Raw genomic sequence first — 22,839 nt, forward strand, 5'->3', positions numbered from 1 at the left:
ATGCACTCTTGGTTAAGTCCAAATTTTGCATTCCTTTTCCTTGGCCTCTGTAAGCAATGAAGGCTTTTTATGAGGCCTACCTAGCACTCTCTTAAATTTACCTTTGATTTATGGTTGAGGAAGCCTTTACTTGAAACTTATCCTACAGCACAACTGTCATTAAATTACCAGACATGGAAAATACATAGTGCTATCATGTATGTATAAAATATACAGTATGTATGTATGTGTATATATACACACATATGTATATATTTAACAAATAAATTGTTACCATAGTTTCAAGTATTCTATTGCCTTCTCACACAAATATCAAGGAAAAAAACCCCACAAGGCTGACATTTGCACAGCTAATCCACAACTATCTCTTTGAGCATTTATATTTCATTTTCAGAAGACAAAACTTCACAGTATTAACCTAATGATGTGAATGGAAGCTCTATTCACTTTTTAGGGACAGCCTTCCAAAAGTGGGTGCTCAATTGCACATGCAAAGTGGGTGCATGTAATGCCTGACAGGTTACTGCATATGCACATGGAAAGCAAATAAACACTCCCAGGCATGTGATGGCAATCAATTTACCATAAAGACAATGACACATTTTACATCCATGGTCACATGTCTGTGTTAGAACAGGCAGATTAGGTGCACACATCTCAGAAATACACAATGGGATACCTAATCTGTGGTGTTTACTTGTCAATGTCAACTTTATTTTTAGAATTACTTGAAAATAAATAAGGAAAACCAGCAAGGTTTTCTAAAAGAAAGACTTAGCAACACAGTACAGGATCAGCTTTTGTCTGTCAGTGAGCCAGATGCAAGAAACACACGGTGGTTCTGTCAGGTACAATAAAGCACTGAACACAAAACAGCAGGAAAAGTAATTTGCAAGCTTGTATACATACCTAAAACATCTGGAAAGGGAGAGCATTAATGAAGCAAAGAATGGAAAAAGCCAACACAATCAGGTTTTGTACAAAGCATACAGCATGAGGTAAGGTTATAACAAGTATAACATACACAGAAAAAGGTTTGGGCTCTTTTGACAAAGAAATGCAGCAGAAGCACAAAGCTGGTTCAGTTTCTGCAAATGGCATGTGTCCATATAAAGAATTAACTAAGCCAATTTGGGCTGATTTTCAAATGAATAAGGTTCAACCACGTACTGTACATTGTTGGAGAAAAAATCTGTACAAAATTACAGATTTCTTCTAGGCTTTTAAAGAAATTTGCCCTTTCCCTCCATTTAGTTCTAACATCTCACGTGTTAAAACATGTAACAATATTGACAAGCAAACATTTCCCTTTACATCAAAGCAAGCTTAATTAGAGAGTATCCAGTTTCAAACTGGGACAGAGAGGAAAAAGATTGTACTATCCACCTAAATCTTCATGAGCCAGACACTATTTTAACAAGTTCTCGAGAACATTTTTGTACTAAATATTCAGTGGCAGCTTATTGGTTTCCAATAAGTCAAATCCCAAGCCTATTTTTAACTGATTCCATTACAAAAGCAAACTGTCAGTCGATAGGTGTGTGTAGCATTATAAGCTGAGAGAGACTCCTTTATAATCCTGTAAATCCAGTTCTTTGTGGCTATTCCTATTTCTGATTATCACATTGTAAGTGTATGTCTCTTTGAAATTAATTCTGGTTTGTCTATTAAATAAGTCCAAAGCATGGTGCTCACTTCACTGTTTTCAGTGCTATGTACAACAATGCAGACCTGTATTGGGTGATAAGGTAAGAGTTCTCAAAAAGAGGTATTTTCCAGAGAAAAGTATTTGGTATTAATATATCAAGCACAGAACCATTTTACTAACTTAATTAATTAATGGAACACTTATTAAAATAATAAAAAAACAATAAAATATTTTCAGAAGTCTAAGAAATAGCCTTCTCTGCTGCAGTTACAACTGGTGCTCACAAACGTGACCATAAGTGAGGGGTAGATCAGTGGCCTGGCTGCATGAGGTACCACTACACAAAGTTTGATGAGTAAAAAAATAGCTTTTCATTGGGTCTGGTAGGAAGAAGGGATTTGGATTAACAAAAAGCAGTTCTGCAGAGCTATATTTGCTATATATATATATATATATTTATATATATATATACATATGTACATCTAAAATATATATATAGCAAATATGTACATATTTATTTGCATAAAGGCATTTTTAAGTTGTACCAGATACAGGAATAAACCACGTAGATCTCGGTCCACGTGCCAATGACTGTTCAAGGAGGAGAGAGAGGAGAGCAACTCATCTCCCCACATCTCATAGTTGCCAGGAAGCCATTTCAGAGCAAACCAAAACAAACCAAAACAAATATTGTTTTTCCTTAATAAGAACAAAAATTTTTTGTGATAAATACCAGTTTTAAATAACTAGGCCAGAACTAAGTCATTGTAGATAGTCTGGACAAAAACAAACAAACAAAACAAAACAAAATAAAAAAAACAGCACAAATTTAGAATTTAGTATTTGCTGAAATTCTAGGGTTTTTTTCTTTCCCCCCTCAGTGTTTTGGGGAAAATACCCTATTAATTTTCATTTTATAGAAGGGAAGATGTAGGCAGAGAAAAACATCATTTTCCAGGACTCTGAGCAGACCTGCAGCAGATACTAGAAAAGAACTAATGTGATGTGAGTCCTGATTTAATGATGTATCTATAAGACTTGTAGTAGTAGAGAATACTATTGGCTGCAAAGATAACGCTGATAAAACATGAAATGCCAAAATATCTCTCCTAAACCAAATCTTTTGTGATCTGTATTCCAAGAGAGCACATTCAGGAACATACAATATAGCTGTTTCTTTAGGGCTGCTGTCTCATTCAGTATGCAACTCCATACACTGACAACTGATAAGAAGCCATTGAATAATTTACTTTCTCTTCATTGTCAAATACATGTTTCACATCTCATTTAGAACACATGGCTCAAATCTTTCTCTGAAAACAGAATGCATAAAATATTTATAGGCTATTTTGTGGAGCTTACTTTGGTGGTATATGCAAAAAAAAAAAAGATTTTTCCCTTTGAAACATCCCAGTGAGGTGAGAAGCTGCAATTATTTGTATATTCCAAAGAGAAAACTGAATTATAGAGAATAATCACAAGTTATGAATAATTCGGGGGGATTCATTTTCAGAAATGTAGTGTCTGATTCTTCAGAGTAATTACCAGTAAAAATTATATTCAGAATAGAAATGTAGGAAATCCTGATTCCTGGGGATTCTTTCTTCCAAAATGGAGCATAACCTTGAAGCTTCTTTTAGAAGTCAGTACTAAGACTCAGGACATTCCTGATGCTGCTCTGTACTGTCAGTGCAGGGCGTCAGTACTGATATGAGAGAAGGAAAAAATTCTTTGAGCTAGGCTGAGAATGAAAAGAACACCTCCCCAGTTAAATGTCTGCAAAGAGTAGAGCCTAAAATAAGAGAACTTCTGGGGAATGAGGATCCACAAGGCTGATATTTTACAAGCTCCCAAGAGGAGCTCCAGTACTACATAAAGGACTGCCTGTTTTCCATCCCCCTTCTCCAGGGCAGTGTATTACCATGCAACATACTGATTCTGATGGTATGCACTATTATTTGACAGGTCCAAAGCCTGAACTTCTGTTTCAGCTACAACACTCAGTCTTTCTACAGAAGATGCGTGAAGCATACAAAGAACACTGGGAAAAAACAGCCATCTTCATAAAGTCTGTGAATAACTAATCCAGTACTGTGCAACAGTTCTGTATCAGAAGCAGCAAAAGCCACTGTTGCACTGGGGCAATTGTATTGCTTCCAATTCCCCACACTGTTTTATACATTTTTCAAGAATATTAAGGCAGAAGACTGGTGGAAAAGTAGTCTGTAAATATTTGATCAAAGGCTGGATCACAGCATATATAACCTAAAGATTAAAATGCTGCACAGTTAGCCTTCTTATTATCACTTCCTAACCTTTATTTTGCACTGCTTGAATTTGTAAAACTAATAATATTCTTTTAATAGGATATTTTGTTGACTTATAGCAAATTCATCACACAAACTGAAAAAAAAAAATCCACTATATAGTGATATTGCCACTCACCTCTTCTACTTCAGCCAAGTAAATACTCACAGCAGTGGTGTGTTGTCACCTACCAGCAGACTACAATGATGTTTTCTGATTCTGACTCTTATTTCTGCCTTGAGGTACATTTCAGATAGGCAAGGGAACAGGCTGTAACATGCCTTGTACCTTTTTCTTTTGCCTTTTGCAAGGGTTTTCCACTGTCTTACAAAAGCAGTTACCTTTTCTGACTCCAGCGTATTTTATTTTATCTCAGTTTTCCTCCCAACACTGCTGCCACATCACTTCCCTCCCTGACTTCCTGTCTGATTTCTGTCCCCTCATGGTTTATCCCATGCCTAGAGCACTGACCTGGAGGTGCTTTATCAGTGGGTTTGACTATCACAACTCCTTCTCCATATGTCCAACCTTTTCCATAGTGGATTTTCACTACTTGCTTTCCTGCCTTAGCCTGGCCTGCCATTTATTCCTCCAGGTGAACATCTTTCAAGTAAATGACTTTTTATTCCATTCTCCATGCTGCACAGTAAAGGAGGGGCTGCAAATTGAAAGATGAGCATCTTTTCACCTCAGAGCTGCTTGGCTGCCCCGACTCAGCCTTCTGGGAGCAGGTTCTGCTCAGATTTCCTTCCCAAGGAAAGCTGAGTCTTCAATCAATTCAGATGCAAAACTTGGATGTATTAAAAGCAGCTTCTAATAATTTGGTCAAGTTTTCTCATTAGTTTCATAAAATTGCCCAGAAATACGTAACTGAAATTTTGTTCAATTCACTACCAAATTTCAAAATCCTGCTAGATTACTAAAACAATGGAAGTATTACAGCTTCTGAAACAAAAGGGTTTGAGAATATCTTCGCGTATGTAAAATTATTTTTTTCCCTAACATTATGCTAGAATGACCCAGTTGCTCTGGTCACAGGTCTTCAAAGTTATTTTATAAATCAGTTAATTTTTAGAATAATTATATGCAACTGAAAACCTGATATGTAGCAGGAAATCTTAGTTAATAACAGGCCTGTTACAAAAACTAGAGAGACACATCTACCTATCTATCCACATATTTGCATATATATATATATATATATATATATATATATATATATACATTGTCATCTTGTGGGTGTCCCAAACTGAGGCTCTGTCAGAACTTCCATTTTAAATACCTCCATCTAAAAAGTACCTTGACACAAAGAAAAAAATGCTGATGCTCTCAAGAGTACAGTTCTACATGAGGTAAAGGTGTACAAGGATGGGCAACATTTAATTTTTATTGATTTCTTTTCCTGTATAGAATTTTGTGATAGGTGTTTCACATATATGAGAAATTAATGATATGCTTTCACTGCTGCACATATTTCTACAATATTGCAAAATTGCATAAGCTTTGCTGATGAGGCTTAATCATCATGATTCTGTTCCACGACTAGTTAGCCTTCATACTTATTACCAATTTTCATTACTAGTCAAAATAAGTGACACTTCATCTTTTCATTAGATTATTAAACAGTCTTTGGTGACACGACTGAAATTCACACAGAAGAATATTCTTGTGTGTAAGATATTAATTATGTTGTTACAGTACATTGTATTTTCATATTTGAAAACACTTCAAATAAGACACATTTGGAAAGTACAGACTACTTTCAAGCAAAAATTCACAGCCTCCATAAAGCTGAAAGCAAAGGTTCTACAAAACAAACTTTCAAGAAAGGGAAGTAAAAATTTTTAAGGCTGACAAGCTTATTCTAAAGAGTACTTCTATATTAGGCAAATGTTAAATATTCAGTCACAGTTCAGGTGTTGGAAATTTTTTTGTTGCATAACTGTTAAGAACTTATTTAATAGGATGAATGAAAGTACTATCTTGTTTCACAAAATTTACAATTTTTCAAGATGCAATGCTGTGTTCAGGGGAAACCAATCTCTGTCAAAGTCTACTAAGAGGAACCTCAGCTCTGTAAAAGCAGAAACATGACTGAGTATTCACCTGGGATGTAGCAAGTTCCCCTTTTTTTGGTATTTGATGGGGGACTTGCACAGGAATTACGGGATTTGTGGGATTTTGTCCCATATCTCAGTCAAGCCTTACACAAGTATATAGATGCAGAGTCCTGGCAGGATTCATCTTAGAATCACAGAATGGTTTGTATTGGAAGGGACCTTAGAGGTCATCTAGCTCCAGCCCCCTGCCATGGACAGCGAACCTTCCCTGGAACCTCTTGGCTATTTCCAGGCGTCTCTACACAGGGAATGCACCTGTGACAGCAGCGGAGTCCTGGATACATCTCACTCTAGAGGAAAGGCAAAGGCAGTCAGGAATTAAGACTCCAAAATGATCACCTTTTCCTCCTGACTCTAAGGACACCTTGTGATGGGGAGCTCCAGTGCAGCCACCTGTACTGTAAATGACTACATTCAATTACAACTTCCCAGCTAAGCTTGTGGGTTTTTTTTTTTTCTAGGTAATAAATGTTTAATTATTGATACAACTGGACAAGCTTCAGTACAAGAAGACTCATATAAGATGACAGATATTTAGGCTATGAATGTAGCTATACAATTTTTTAAAAACACCTCCCTTTTTGCATCCTTTTTTTGTACCAACCTTACAATTAGTTAAAACTGATAAAAAATTCATAAAATGTGCACTTCAATAATTTTTCTCAGACTTCATGTCTGTAGCTATCCACTACTAGTAACCTTATGCACAGTATCAATAATATTCATATAATTCCAAGTATTTAACCAGAAGAACATGTCTTCAGATTTTATATGGATGGCTGCCTCTCCCCACTGAGGCCAACAGCAAAACATGAAAACTGAGCACAAGCAGAATAAACCAAAAGCAGCACTATTGGAAGTTTACCTGCCAGCGATTTTAAACCGATTTCTAGTGCCAGGATTTCTGAATTATGGGAACTGTGATTTTCCCAGAGCAGAGAGAAGGCTATTTTTAGCTTACACACATGAAAGGAGAGTAGCATACTTCACAGGCACTTTGTAGACAGCATCATTGCAGGTACTTACCTAGGCTTGACCTGGTGTTAGAGCGCTCTATGATCGCGTGCTTGCTGGGATTGTTTAACACTGAGCGTTTGGCAAGCGAGATGTCTGCTGTGACTCGTGTAATTGATATACTGCAAAATAAATACAGCAAAGTAGCACTGAGCGTTATTGAGCTCCCAGGGATGTGGGGAGAAGTCTCGTTTAACACTAGAAGATGGCTAAGACTACAAGGAAATAAGTTCTCAGCAGCACAGTATGCTTCACCTAATGTGAACAGAGAAAAAACTTTATCTAACCTAATATTGCTACAATAACTACTGATAAGTCATCCTCCTACATGTGCCTGGGGAGAGGGGAGGCAGAAGGAGGTCAGGGATTCCTGCAAAAGATGGGACTTCCCTGGGGTCTCCAGGACTGGTGAGGGTCTGACATTTCACCAGTATTCCCAGTATGAACAGGCTGGTTTCTCCTTTCCCTGACTTCTTGAATGATAATATACTGAATGACAACCTGTCTTACTTTAGCCATACCTGCAAGACATGTAGGGATATGCAGAACTAAATGGTAAAGGTAAGGCTTATTAGGGAAATGAGTCCAGCAATATAACTGAGGTGTTTTTTGTTTGTTTTGGTTTAGGACTTCTTGGCTTTTTTATTGTTCAGCTTACTAGCATGTGTTTTTCTAACAGAGTGCAAGAGCTACCCATAAATTTCCAGAAAAATTCATGCTAGCAATGAAATGCTAGCACCTAAAAATAGGAACTGTAACTTGGAGAAGCACATACTTGAAAAGCCTAGGTTGACTATCTGGCAGGCTCACTTTTGTGTTTATGAGAAAAGATGAGCCAAGAAAGAAGTGGTTACTTTCAGTTGTTTGCACTGCTACATAACTTTCTGAATATTCTCCTTCCTAGGAAAACAGTTACCTCAGTCTATTTTGCTTTACAGGGTCAAAATGCCCCCTTAAGTTCCTTTTCAAACTCTCTGGTCTAATGAGGTTTAGAGGTCACATTTTTCCAGTGCTGAGAGTTAAATCAGACTGATGATATTCCCTGTTCTTCCTTGTAGGATTTTACTCGCAATTTAAAAGAGGAAATAGATTTTCTAAGCAGGGGGCTCCTCTCCAGCAAGCACAGTCAGATGCTGTTTGTTCATCTGAAATGTAATCCAATAGGCCATTTCCCAATGAACTCAACATGTGTATGCACTTATCTCAAAAATGTCACAGAGCCAGAAGTTCATATGAAAAACCCAAATTATCTGCACAATACTGATTAGTAATATAATTTTGGAAATCTAGGGGTGACTGAGCTTAAGCTAAAAGCATAATCAAAGGTGGTGATTTCTGGTACAGCTCCTCACAGATAATGCCACTTGTCTTAAAATTAAATCAAACATATATATTGGGATACTTATGAGTTTTCTTTATTTGCTAATGGAAGGACTGTACAAACTTCTACAGCTTTTTGGTTTTCTGAGTTGATTTGGATTCTTTTCTGCCAGTCTTTCTTCCTACAGGCAATAGTAAATTTTTGCCTTTTAAAATGAAATTATGGTATACTGAACAATGCCAGATTTATCAGTCTGTTTGTCTATGAAAAATACTATTTCTAATTTTAAGACTTTTTACCATCTTTCTGAGGACATTTTCATTTCTTTGAGAAATGTCACACCAGGAAGATCAAGTCTGCTCTCAAAAAAAAAAGGGTGCTTATGTTCATATTGCAAAACAACTGCAACGAGAGCAGGGACAACAGAGTGGCAGCTCAAAGCAGCAGCATGAACCTGAGAATGTCTGGGGCAAATTTGTTCAGGACCTTAAGTAATAATTCCAATGGCTACTGAAGTTTGGGATGCTTCAAACCTGCTACTATACACACAAATTTTTTTGGAGTATTTGTGGATTCACCCTGCCACCGTTGGATCTACAACTGAACATCTGACATGCTCTAAAATATTTAAAGATATAAAGATGCAATAATTTTCTTCTGCTTGCAACAAATATTTTGTTAACTTCCAATTCTGAAGGTGTGTTATCTAGGGTTTGACAATCCTGACTAATTTACTAAAGTGGGTAGGTATGACATCATTATTCTGACTGAGAAAATCCACCACCTTAAACCACAATGTGTGGTATTTTAAAGAACTGAAGAAATTGAAAAAAAACCTCAAGCTCCCTCTTCAAATTTTGACAGCAGCAGGACACACAGAATAGTGTTATAGATCTGACCACTTCCAAACTAAATAGAACATTCCTTGAAATTACAGATTTTATTATAACATCTTCCTGTTTTCACAATTTTTCCTCCCAAAATCAACCCATTAGGACATAATTATCTGGAGCTTGATCCAATACCTATATAATCATGTCTGGAGAATGCATCTGATGTCTCTGCTCCATGCATCTGTGATGCTGGAGTTACAGACCACAGCACTGCTTTTAGAGACAGACTATCATTTGACATCATGCCACTATCATTTGACATCTGTACCACAGGAATGCCTGAAGGCTCAAATACAAATCCCATTGTGTTACAGTGGAGTGTGCTGCAACCACTCGGATCAGAACGCAGCCCATGTGCTGCCAAGGGTGAGAGTATTTCAGCAAGGTAGGGCACTGCCCACCCCCTCATCCTGCTCCTTCTGAAACTTCCACTATAAAGCCCACGACTATTGTCAAACCAAGCTCCTATCTTGAGGGATCAAAAGTTTGACAATCCCATGCACCAGATAGTCTGAATCCTACACCACTCTTTCTGAATTGGATGTCAAGTGAGGAAGTAGAGTAGAGGAGGAAACGTGGCTCTGGCCAGTTTGCTCAAAACCTAGGAAGCATTGATGAGATATCACTTGAAAAATATTTAAAATCACTTTTTAATCTGTAGATAAATATCTAGCAATTTGGAGTGTGAATGCCACAGTCCTCAAGAAGAAGACATCCTTTTTTCTACTCCCAACGAATATATGCCCCAGAACACTTCCCAGGGCAACACAGCCTGTGCGTGCTCTGTCAGGGAAACTTCCAATCCACACTTATAGTCCACTGATCAAGGAATTAGCTGTCATTTCTAATTTTGTCCAATGTCATAATTTCTGAAAAACCTTGTAATACCCAAATGGAACCTGAAGTATATTTGCATTGCAAAGTACTTACCGCCCTTCGAATCTATGTTTTAAAAAATCAAATAATGCTTTTTGCATCATATCTGTTACCTAGAAGGAAAAAAATAACAAATTGATAATTGCATAGGAAATTCATAATACTAAATGCTAAGAATATGATAGAATAAAGCTGACAATAAATCTTGTATCCAAACAATGGGATTGGAATGCAATTTATTCTTAATCTCAATTCTGAGATGAAGTAAAATAAAAATGAGCAGCTATTCAGTAGGAGTAAAAACTGTCTGATGTTTGCCTATGTTATAAATTATCAAATACAAATGAAGCACAGTATTTTGTAGAAAATGAAACTATTTACAACAATCAGTTACCTCATATCCCTTCAGAGAAGGCCCCACTAAAACTACTGGTCGCATAGAAGGCACTACATCATAGGGAGGGATGTGCTCTGTCTGCAAAACAGAAAATGTTTTCAGCATCACAACACCTAGAGAAAGTACTATACACTCTAAGTATTAGGAATTCTGAATTTCCAGTAATGTCACAGGAATCTCAGATTCATTAACTTTTCCCAGGAACTGGTAGCACAAGATAAGGACATAAGAGATTCAGGGATTTCTTTTGAAAAAACTTTTTTTTGACTTTATGGTTTCCTACTGTTTTCATATATACTTTGGATAGTTAAAAACTCTTACTCTGGGTCATGCACGTTTCCCACTGCATAATTCCTAACTGGTAAATTGAAAAGATCATTTCCAACACCTAATGAATTGAAGTGATTAATTCTACAGCTGTGACATCTGTTTCCAACAGGAATTTTACATAGCAAATTATGAAAGAGAAAAATAAAAGGGGATGAGAAAAGCATAATGCACCTTTTTTTAAAAATATTCAGATTTGCCCACTGCTTGAAAAAACATTGTGACATCACTGCAAATTCCCATGGCAGCATTCAGTCTGACGTTTGCATTAGCACCCACAATTCAATTACAAATTAAATAAAAATAATGACTGATCAAGTTAGTATTTCTAGAAAACTATCATAAGCAGAGCTTGTGATAGCATTTCTTCCACTTTGGGAAGTTCTTGTCACCACCCAAGAATGGATTCTGGTAGTACCATATTTACCAAAATACCAACTGATGTATCATGCACAATTTCTAAAAAAGTACTCTAGCATACAAAGATAAAATAGATTGTCTCCTTTTAAGGGTTGCAAAAAATTTATATTGTTATCACAATACAATATAAAAAGAAATAAAATGTTAAGTTTGGTATTTTTTCTTCTTTAGTAAGTGGCTGTTCAATATATATCACCATGAACGGAGTCTAATCAAATAGAGGTTTTTGTTCATAAGGAAAGTTTTGGTTTATCTTTGTATTGGGAATAAAAGATTGAAATCCAAACCCAGAAATGTGTGGGTGTTACAGAAAAAGAAATGCCAGATCTATTTTTCAAATGCTTACATAGTACAAATACATCAGTCAAGATCACAGAATACAGACATTGTTCATTGTTCCAGAACTCAATGTATCCCAAGGTGTTTCGCAATAACATTAAAATAAGTATATACATTCCAAAACACAAACCCACAAAGACAGACATTTATACAGTGACAGCACACAATGCTACACAAGCAGCAGTCTAAAGCAGTCTAAAACACAGAAAATATTTTTGTGAATGTCCCTCAATGTAATTTATTTTTTATTACCTGTAGTTTCAAAAGCTAATTAACAACATGAGAATGAAGACCAGTGCCCAAGGCATCATAAGCATGTGAAATGAATTTATTTTTCACAGTACAGAATCTGACTCAACATGTTTCAAAGCAAACCCCTGCAATTAGGCTGGGCCTGTATCCAAAAGCAGTCCTCCACTGTTCTTGCAAACATTTTTAATAATCTGATAAGCATATTTGAGACAGATTCAAAGAAAAATTCATTACAGTTGTGCAAGTGCTTTTAGCATGAGTGCCCTGATGTAAAAGATCTTTGTCTTAATGTGGCTGACTTAACCAAAGGCATTCATGCTAGAAGTTAACCAGCTATTTGACAATCAGGGCAAGCACAGAAATTACCTTATTTGATGGAATATGGGATATTTTTAAATTCTGTTCTGTTGCAATGGGCATATTTTTCTCTAAATTTTACAGCTTGAAATAATGAAGCTGTCAGCAGGAAATTGAGTAGAAGTTATCTAACGGAAGCATTAAAGTTCATTAATTTAGCAGTAGAGAATCTAATATTTTCTAAGAGACTGGCACTGAACTATACAGCTTTCACTGCAGATTCAAGTTCAAATATGAACTCAGAATAAAAACTGGCAGGTTTGAACATATGGCTTTTACTCAGTGGTTTGACTATGCAGATTACTTTGGGATGGCCATCCAGTACATAGTGTAAAAATCAGTATTACAAACCCCACTAACACTAGTAATGATTCTGATACGGAAGAAAAGAGGCACAGAGTCAAAGAAAGATGTGGGACTAACCCTCATCCAGGTCTAAGGTGGTTCATTTGGAAGCTGCAGCTTTGAAAGATGCTTATGCAGACAGCATCCAATACATGTCAGCATGTATTATCCAATCAAAAATACGATTAAGTAAGAAATTACTCAGAAGCAAGAACCTGCTGTTGATTTCTACACCAGGCTTAACAGACCAAACTGAAGCCAATAGTTGTGACTTTGGAAATGAGAAGGATTCAAAACTATGTAAAAGAGTTCAAGAAACGAGAGACAGAAACAAAGATCTACTTATTAAACACAAGAGCATCCACAGCAGGGACAACAATGTCACTTGGCACTGCTTAAGCACTATAACAGTCAGTTATTACCTGCAGATTTAAGTGAGTGGTTAAAACCAAATGAATGAGAGCTATGAAGACTACAGATTTTAAAACAAAACAGTCAAAATGTGGTATTTCACTACATAGTTTGGCTGCTACCTAATGTCTTGCTAACTTCTTCCAGCAAAGGCCCTAGAAACCTATTGCAGCTTTTTGCAACAGGATGCCAATTGCATAATTCTGTAGTTATCTAGGTTATCTATGGAGAGACATCGGCTCTCCTGGGAACCACCAGTACCACTTCCAATAGCTGGGATACTAAAAAAGTCTCACTGATGGATGGCAAGAACATTTGGCTGATAATTTATACATGACATCAGGAAAAACCTGAAGTAAACTGTCAAAACAAGTCTGAGGTTTTCCACTGGTCTTGTGCACTTGCAGACTGCACCTAGTGAATTAGAAGTTTAAGTACAGACTAAATTAAAAATAGAATGAACTTGACAATTTGTTTCCAAAGTCCAAAGTGAGTGTCTGATAGATTCCAATAATGATTTCAACAGACTGAGTAATAAAGAAAAAAAAAATTTGAGAAAGATATAGAAAGAATGAACATGCACTAGAGAGGTGCATTACAATGCTAGAAATAATTTTCTCAAACACTTTAGAAGGCCTTCTAAGTGTGTCCTTTTATTCCATCAAAAAGGATAAGTATGTAGCAGAGTTTCACAGACACACAGAACTTTTCCCTCTTTTCCTGTAATGAATCCACTATCAGCTCAATACATCTCTTCATCACTAATTCTAGAATAGCTGCATTGTTAATCTGGAGTTATAATGCTAATGATGCCAGTGGCAGGATAAACACAGGCGATGTCGATATAAACTTACCGATTTCTGCTTCTGCTTAGCTACAGCAGCATGGAAAAGAAACAAAGAACAACAAAGCATGCATGTTATTGGCTTGTCAAAGGACGCAGACAGTTAACAGGACTAGAAATGCGACGCAGTGCAGGTGAGCAGGTGGACAGATGGGAGCTTGGAAGTCGGTGTTACCTTCTTAAAGAAGGGCATTCTTTTCTCTTTGGAGTGGGGTGATGTTACACTGTTTGCACTGGGTTTGGGGGAGCGATGGTTTGCTGGAATATCATTTTCTTCTGCATCTAAGCCAGTGGCATCTATGTCTACAGCTATATACAGACAAACAATTCAGAATTATCAGATGACAGGGAAAGTAAAGATAGATTAAAAAGGAAATTACAGGTAAAGAGAAATAAAACGGTCCAGAGTAATAAATAAGTAAATAAGTAAATAAATAAATAAATAAATAAAGTTGACCATGAGAAAAAAACACAATAAAACAAAGGGGAAAATTTAAAGGTGCAGTACTGTAGGATTCGAAGACAGAAGGCCATCTGTAACAGTACTGTAACATTTACAAAATAGACCAATGGCCAAGTTTGTTCTTGTTACACCAGTGTAAATCCAAAATATTCACTTGAATAGATAAGATTTCCACCAATGTAAACAAAAGAACTTGTTCAATAACATTTGGATTATTTTATAGAAATGAACACTAAATGAAAATGGGTATCATCAATAGAAATTTGAAATGTCACTACTGTGTCTATGGGAAATGAAGAATTAGAAGAAAAATCACTTTTGATGACAAAATCAGCCAGATATTGGTATAATGTTATCTACATTTATCTAGGGATGGGCTACAATTGCATTTTTAATCTTTTAAATAAAAATGCATTTTACTCATAAGATACATTTATTAGGAATAATTAAACATAGATCTAATAGGGAAAACTAAAAAGAATGGATAGCAGAAGAAAGGAAATTTATCCCAGCTTAGATCTGAGATGTGGATCTGAGTGAAGAGTCAGGATGTAGGCAGGGTAAAATGGAAGTGAATACAATAAACCGTTGCTGTTCAATCTCTACCCCAAAAGAATATATAACCAATAATACTCATACGATAACCACAAATTATGTAGCTTTTAGCAAGTAAGTAATAACAGTTTCAACAAGAATCCTCACAGACTCAGTAACAAATACACTTTCAAAACACAAAGCCATATTATCCTGAATGCTGATTAAAACAGATACCTGCCAACCACAGGTAAAACAAAACAAAACCAAACAAAACCTTTCTCATTTACAACAATAATCCTCATCTTAAGTAGTGGTTTAAACTTGTCTGCAGAAAGCAAGCAGATGCACAAAAGTGAGCCATAAGCAGTCATCCATCACCACCCTCATGTGTGAAGACATTACCCACCTCTCTCTACTCCCTCTGGTAACACACACTTATCTTGCCATGCCCTGATGTCGAACTGAGGCTAACCCTAAACAGATCTGTAAGCAGAATAGTTTGTATTGACTTTACCCAAACCCTTAATTAATCATTGCAAACTATTATGAAACCATCTTAGTGACCTGATTTTGTCTGATTCATGAGTAGGGCATCAACTAATACAGTGACATGTGCCATTAAATTATGTAACAAATAAACACTTCTGTAAAGCCTATGTGCAGCTACTGATGTAACAGACACTTGAGGCAGTGATCTCATAAAGTACATTTTTCCCATTTGAATTATCCACAGATCTAATGCCTTGATGCCTGACACTCCCTGAGTTACTGAGCCTTTGAGTCTGTCCTTCCCAGGAAAAACCAAGTGAGTAGATCCGCATCCAGATTCCATAATCCTGCTCCTAAGAACACCCACAGAAATCATGTAACATTTTCTTCTAGCAACACTGCTCCTTCATCCTCTTCATAAGTATAAAAATAACATATTATCTTTTCTTGAATACCGGCCAGCACAGATACTGTAAACCACTCACAATAAGACATATTAAAACTTGTTTGGTACTATGTTCAACCAAAATTGTCAGTAAAGAAAAGTCAGTTACCTTAAGCTTTTCCTGTAAGAAAGAAATGCAGAATTTGATCAGCTAGTTAACAGTATCTCCTTTATTCATTCTAAGTCTTCATACTATGGAACATTTCCTGTGACAGTTCTTTTACTGTTAAATATCTTTAGTTCATTGGGATCTTTTCAGTCATTTTCAGCATAATTCTTAACCAGTTTGGTGGCCTAACAGGACTGTATGGATTTTTTACTATATTAATATTGATTATTTAAATGGATATTAGCCTCTCTTTCATTTGTTTTTCACTGGTTCTTCATCTTGTCTGTGTGTTTGTTTTGGTTTGGTTTTTTGGTGGCACTATTTTATATTGAAAAAACCCATCCCTGACTCAAAGCAAAAAATGAAATTAACTTATTCAGTTAGTATTCTTGAACTTATTAAATAATTGATCTATTTGTAATTGATTGTACTTTCAAAGAGAGGAGGTGTGGGGATAATAATTGAATTGTGTTTCAAAGTCGCTTGAATTCTTGTTTTAGTCACAAACTATGCCTCTTTCACCTTTCTTAAGACGTCATAAGCAAAAAATTCTTGTAGACTCAAAATCTTGCTATCACAGAACAAGTTCATGTGCACTATCCATACATATTTCCCAAAGCTTCACTGTAACTGAAATAACTTTAACAGATTTCCTTATTTCTCCAGAAAACCATGTTTCTTGAACAACAATGTCTGAAGAAAAGACTCAATGCAATGAAAATTAGAGGATGGGTAGCAATCAGTCAGCTGGTAATCCAGGTGAATGATATCTGTATTCTTAACTCTAAGCTCTGTGCAACATTCTGGAAATACATGTACTGATGTGTTTGGTTTTTTTTTTATAGCAAATAATAACACAGCATTTCAGATGCTCTAGTAATAAAATTACAACATGGGTTGAATCGACGGGCAATTTCACTACAAAATTGCAGGTGTTGAAAAAGTTGGCCTTAACAATAAACACATCAGTTTAAAGCCATCCAAAAAAAAAAAGATTAAGGTGCGTTCAACACACTTGTTACAGACATACATTAGTAAACAAATACAATATTTTTGAAATAAAAGAGAAGTTAAACTGAAGTGGAATATTTATAAACAAACTGCAGTTGCAATAAAGTTGGTTGTTACTAATAAATCCATGGTTTCACAAGACAGATACATTTTTAAATTGCTTGAACCAAATGAAGCTACTTCAAAAATATGATTTAATTTCTCTGTCTCCCTTTTAAATTACCAAGTAAATACTTTAAAATCTTCAGGCTCATTTTAAGACGCCTGTTCTGTAGTCCAGAGTCCACATAAATGAATATGATTGGAAGATCCATGTCTTTGCCCTAGTAAAAAAGGCACTAGCAACACTCATTAATATTTTCTGTTTCCAGGTATTTACAATGCATATGAGAAGATAAAACATCCAGCAACACAGCAGCTGAATTCAATTGGTTTTTTTTTTTGTGATCTTTTGCTGTGTTTTTTTAATGGAGCTAATGCTAGCATCCTCCCCCAGCTTGCCACCAATTTGCTTCATATCACTTGAATTTGGATTCAAGTTAAATCAAAAGTTAAATCTGTATGTTGCTCTAAGTAAAAAAAAAAAAAGTTTTTTTGAAAAATTTGTCAAAGGCAAAAATTATCCAGCATCCTAGAATTGTGTGAAGCACATCGTCATGATCAGAACTGTGAAACTAAATGTTCCTGATGTTTTAAAATAATGTCTTCCTTGATGCTACTGCAGAAACCTCTCAGGAACTTCTATTTTTATTGTTGCCTTTTCTCCTGTACAAGAAAGTATTTATTGTTCAGTAGGAATGCTCAGACCAGACCAAACTTTCCACTATTCTTATGTAATGTAGTCTCACAGATCTATGATGTCTTTGCTACAAAACTCTGTGGTAAAAGCAAAGAGAGAATTTTGTGCATTAACAGCTCTATCATTGTCTGAACTTGCTGGCATTGACTCCATTACTTCAAACCACTCCAAACCAGCCTTATCTGGAAACACATCACTCAGGTTTTACCTAAGAAGAATGGAGAATAAGAAAAAGAGGTCTAAAGGTACATGCATTTTACACAGATTAGGTTCATGAGTCTCTTCACCAAAGGGTTCACAACCTACTCACCAGATGATGGAGGCGTCGATTTTCTGGAACTAGGAACGATGTCACCCAAACTGGATGAAGAGTTTCCTCCTGATTTACTGGAGTAAAGTAATACATTAGTTTGAAGTTCTGCAGCTTTCTCAATATTTAATCTAGTTTGTTTACGATCTGCCTTCTAAATGAGGTGCTAGCTGTGAGACAAACAGTATTTCTGGCAGAGGTATAAAATATACATCTCCCACAAAATGTGTGTACATTTTGGGACCTGAGGAATTGCAAACATCAATCATACTTTCTTTGCTGCTGTGTAATTCATTCTGCTGCTCTGACTTCCACAGGATGTTAATACAATTCAGTAAACAATATGGCTACTGGGATACATGAATTAATATTACTACCTATTAATAAGAGTAATTCTTAAGCCAGTGAGCATATCTGTTTCCTTTAGCTGATGAGTTATTGATAAATTGCTAATTGAGACTGTGTCTATCATCTTTTCAATTTAATTAACATCCCAATTCTTTTGCTTTCTCATAAAATATAGCACCTAAGAAAAAGTCTCTCCAACAAAGGTAAAGCAGTCTAAAGTTTTTTGTCAAGTTTTGCTTTGTGAAAACCTATCCAAGTTGTGAAAATGAAACAACAGTTCTAGTCTTTTTTATTTCAGTTACCATAATGAGAAAAGCTCTGAAAAAAATGTAAGAATGGTTATTTCGCTCTTCAAATAATTCATGTGCTAGTACTAGTTTCCACTTTCTTTATCTTGAAATATTAATAAGCACTAAGTTAATGCATTTGTGGTGTAGGACAATGTTATCTTCAGTGAGAATTTCTGGAAACTGGAAGCCTCTATGATTTGGAAAAGAACCCAATCACTGGGACACACCTGGCTGTCCCAGAAGAGTCACTAGAGGAATAAGGAATCCAGCATGCTCATGGGAAGGGCATTCCACAGCTGGTGAATGCAGCTGAGCCCTGCCCAATCATGGTGTCCTACTCTGGACATGCTCTACAAACACTGATGCCCTTCCTATGGAGATAGGAAAGCATTTCTGGCTTCCCATTTCTGGCTTCCCACTCAAATACCCTGGGAATAATTGTTTCCTTTATACTTAAAGGGAAACAATTTGCTTCCACAGGTGTTGCTAGAAAACTACTTTATTAAGAATTTAAGAGTAAAGGTGACATTGTCCTATCTTGTAGTATTGCTCAGAATATCTAGAAACAGTCCTTTTTCTTATGCAATGATGGCTGCAGTCAGAGATAACAAATGACTTGACATGAAACTTCCATCATAAAATGTAGTGCTCTTAAAAGCTGTGATTGTAGGAAATGAATTTGACAAGACTATTTTTTCCCTACAAGCTAACTAACAGACATTGGCTTTGGCTTACCAGTAAAGTCATCTTAACATTTTCTGTAATTTCTAAAATGAGCTTAAAATGTCTTTAAAAAGAGGAAGATCATCAAAACAATTAAAAAATGTTACAGAATTTAGATAAATCAATTTTAAGTAAAAAAATTAACTAGCACATAGTAAATGTAGTTAATGTAATGTATATTAGCAATTGTTTTAAAAAAAAGGAGGAAACAATTTCAGTGGTAGGCCACCACAGATTGCAAATCTAAATATCTACTTTTCTCCCAAACAGCAATTATATGAATAAACGTATTAATTAACAATATAATATTTTAAATCATTTTATATATTATATAATAAATAATATAATTCATTATTTATTAATTTCTTCATTGATCAGAAATATTTGTAGCTGCCACTAACAATAATTAAGCATATATAGGACTGATACACAGCATCAATTTCCAAGTTGTGTCACAGACATTGCTGCTATGATTAATGATTTTTTGTTATTACCTGGAGTAGAATTTTCCTTGTTTTGCCTTTTGTTCATGCTGCAGCCTCATGTTTTCTAGTTTGACTGGGCTTGGTATGAATCCGATTTCACAGCCTTCTTTTACCAATCGTCCTATCCACCAGTCATTATTAAATTTCTACAGATTAATAAAAAAAAAAAAGAAAAAAGTAACATACTAAGAAATTACTGTATCTGGGGATAACTTTGTTATTAATTTTAATTTGCAGCTATGCTAACTTTTGTAATTCTTCTCTGCAGTTAATCACTGTGCTATGTTATTATAGCAATGAAGAATTGTGGTAATATTCAGAAATATATTAAAATAATTATTCCTTTCAAATTATTAAAACCCATAGTCCTTAAGTGGAAACCTTCCTGCAAAGACTTCATGTTTCTCCCTGGTTTTTGTTTCTACCCGTTTCACCATCTTTATTATTTCTTGCTTCACAGTCTCCTCTCATATATGAGAGCTGCTTTTATTCTCCCTTCGTGGTTCTCCTTGGTGGACACCAGAGACTTAATACCCACTCGCCCCTGCTGCTAGAATTTTTGTAGCTCTGTAATAATCTATTTTTCTTATTCCCTTTTATTAACTTCTCTATTTAAATTAAAAAACACTACTTCACAAATTCCCTCACTTCTCACTAAAATCTTCTGAAATATGGCTGAATTTGGCTGCTTATATATACCCTGCTTCAGATAGCACACGTGATCTGCATCTTAAACTTACCATGATAGATCCACATGGACTGGATATCTCTGGATAACCAAAAAAACTTAACTGGGCTATCTGGTGAACTTGTGTAATTGCTAACTGAATTTCAGCTCTGTTAAATATGAGATATTGACTACTTTAACTCAACAGCTTTATTCCTACACCCCCCGTACCATGTGTGGGAGAGGTTGGTTGATTTGCAGAGGTCTATGCAGCAGAGCTATTTTCTTTTTCCAATCTTATTTATTTGCCATTTTTGAAGGAGAGTAAGTCACTCATGTATGGGCCCCACACACAATACTTCTGGTGTTCCATGGGAATAACTATCATCAAAAAGAAATTTTGGGTAATTTGGAATATTTATTAAACTTTCAGAGAACACCTGAACGTGAAGAAAGTAGCTCTCTTGCATCTGAAGCTATTAATGTAGATATTATAGTGCATATTTAATTATATAACAAGTAACTTTAACAAGTGTACGGTTAGGAATAAAACATGTAAAATGTGTGGGCTCCCCTAAAAAGAAATTAATTTTACCATCATTGTTGGATCACTGATACACAACCTACATTGCAGTATTATCTTTCACTTTGGCAGCTACAGAAATCTTGTGGTGCTTGAGACCAACCATAAGATATTCTAGCTAACCAAAAATAGAGATTAAAATAAAAGCACTTTTAAGCTTATAAAACATAAGGATATCTGTAATATTCATCCAATGCCTTTATGAGTAAGAATACCAGCATTTCATAGGGAGCTGCTCTGGATTAGCAGTTTCTCAAAGCTGTATTAGACTGAAATGTATTATTAAAATTATACCCTATCATTACAAAAGGCTAACTAAGTCATTAACTTGGTAAAAGGAAGAGATGGATAATTAAGAAACACCATTGAATTAAAATCTGAACAGTCGCTATTTTTGTCCCACATTGCAACAGATTACCATGCAACAATATTAATTTTATTAGAAGCAATAGAAATCCTAAATCCATAGGAATTTCTTCCTATAGAAATAAAAGCATACTTCTGCAAGGTCTCAAAGATAAATGCTGTGTCAGTATATAAAAATTAAAAGATACTTTTTAATGTTTATAATAATGCACATAATACTTTCTAATTTTAATTTTTTAAAAAAATTTTTGGTAGTGAGAATTCCAGCTCCCAAGTTGCTGGCTCAGGTGAGTGATTCTCAGTAATTCACCTGTGTTTGGAGTGCCAAAGGAAATAGAAAAATTAATTAAACACAGACCAAAATGATGACCATGCATTAAAGCCTCAAAAGATTGATAAGTTACTATGATGCAGCAGTTTCTTCATGCAGGAAGGAATCCATCATCCTTTTATGTACTGAGTTTTAATGAATGTAACCTAATAATGAAGATAAATTTCCCTCACACTCAATCACTGCAGTGCTTTTCATCACTGTCCACATACATTTTGAACTGAGGTTTTTCTTGTTTGAGCCCTCTGAGCAGCACAAATTGGTGAGCAGCCCTTTCAGAGAAAATAAGGACAGCACTGGTCCAGTATGGCATCCTTAGGCAGGCAGAAGCTACTGGAGATTAACTCAGCTTTTCTTTATTTCTAGCAATATGTTAGGTATAAAATATATAAGCAACATTGCATTTTTTAGTCCATTGTATTTTTTTTTCTTTAATCTGCAGAAATAATTAAAGTTTGGACAATTCAGTTCCCCCAGCATTAACTGTAGGGAGCAGCAAATGTACTGAAGGAGCAATACCTGGTGGGACACGGAGCCCAGGAGGATAAGCAGGGCCTGGCACAGAAGATGAAGAGGGAGGACATGGCTGTGCAGGGAAGGGCTGGGCCTGGAGCACCCTCTGAAGGAGCTTCAACCCACCCAGACACAACACTGCTGCCAAATGCAGGGCAGGAGTCTGAGTCCCACTTTGACTCCTTGTGGATCCCATCCCATCTCGCCATTCCGGACCTGGCCTGGTCCCAGGGTCCCTCCCCAACCAATCTCTGGCCCAGCACCAGTAGACAATAACCTCTCCTCAACAGCTGACAGAGAAAACCAGGTGTTTCTAAAGGCAATCAGCACAGAATGGCTATTCTAATACATCTGGGGTTGCAGGAACATTTTATTCTTCCACCCCTCAGTGCTACATACAGCCACAGACAGTGTAAGAACTCAGCTTCCCTTCAAGGCATTTTGGAGATACAAAAAAGTTCAGGAGACTTTTCCTTCCAGATTTTCTCCCACATATATA

The 22,839-nt window shown here is 35.9% G+C and overlaps 1 protein-coding gene across 8 annotated transcripts in view; it reads right to left on the minus strand.

The window, feature by feature from the left end:
* CACNB2 (calcium voltage-gated channel auxiliary subunit beta 2) overlaps positions 1-22,839 on the minus strand; it is a 247,833-nt gene that overhangs the window by 22,662 nt on the left and 202,332 nt on the right. For 5 of the 8 annotated variants that reach the window (XM_058029148.1, XM_058029156.1, XM_058029191.1 and 2 more), the window contains 6 exons: positions 19,890-20,026; positions 18,035-18,111; positions 14,047-14,180; positions 10,574-10,654; positions 10,234-10,292; positions 7,102-7,211 (listed from right to left, as the gene is read on the minus strand). In XM_058029148.1, coding sequence (XP_057885131.1) covers positions 7,102-7,211; positions 10,234-10,292; positions 10,574-10,654; positions 14,047-14,180; positions 18,035-18,111; positions 19,890-20,026 — 598 coding nt within the window. Of the gene's footprint in view, positions 1-7,101; positions 7,212-10,233; positions 10,293-10,573; positions 10,655-13,881; positions 13,902-14,046; positions 14,181-18,034; positions 18,112-19,889; positions 20,027-22,839 lie in introns of all 8 variants that reach the window. The other 3 variants (XM_058029166.1, XM_058029174.1, XM_058029200.1) reach the window with 1 other exon arrangement.

Source organism: Melospiza georgiana, chromosome 1 (genome assembly GCF_028018845.1).
Source record: "Melospiza georgiana isolate bMelGeo1 chromosome 1, bMelGeo1.pri, whole genome shotgun sequence".
Classification (NCBI taxonomy): Eukaryota; Metazoa; Chordata; class Aves; order Passeriformes; family Passerellidae; genus Melospiza; species Melospiza georgiana.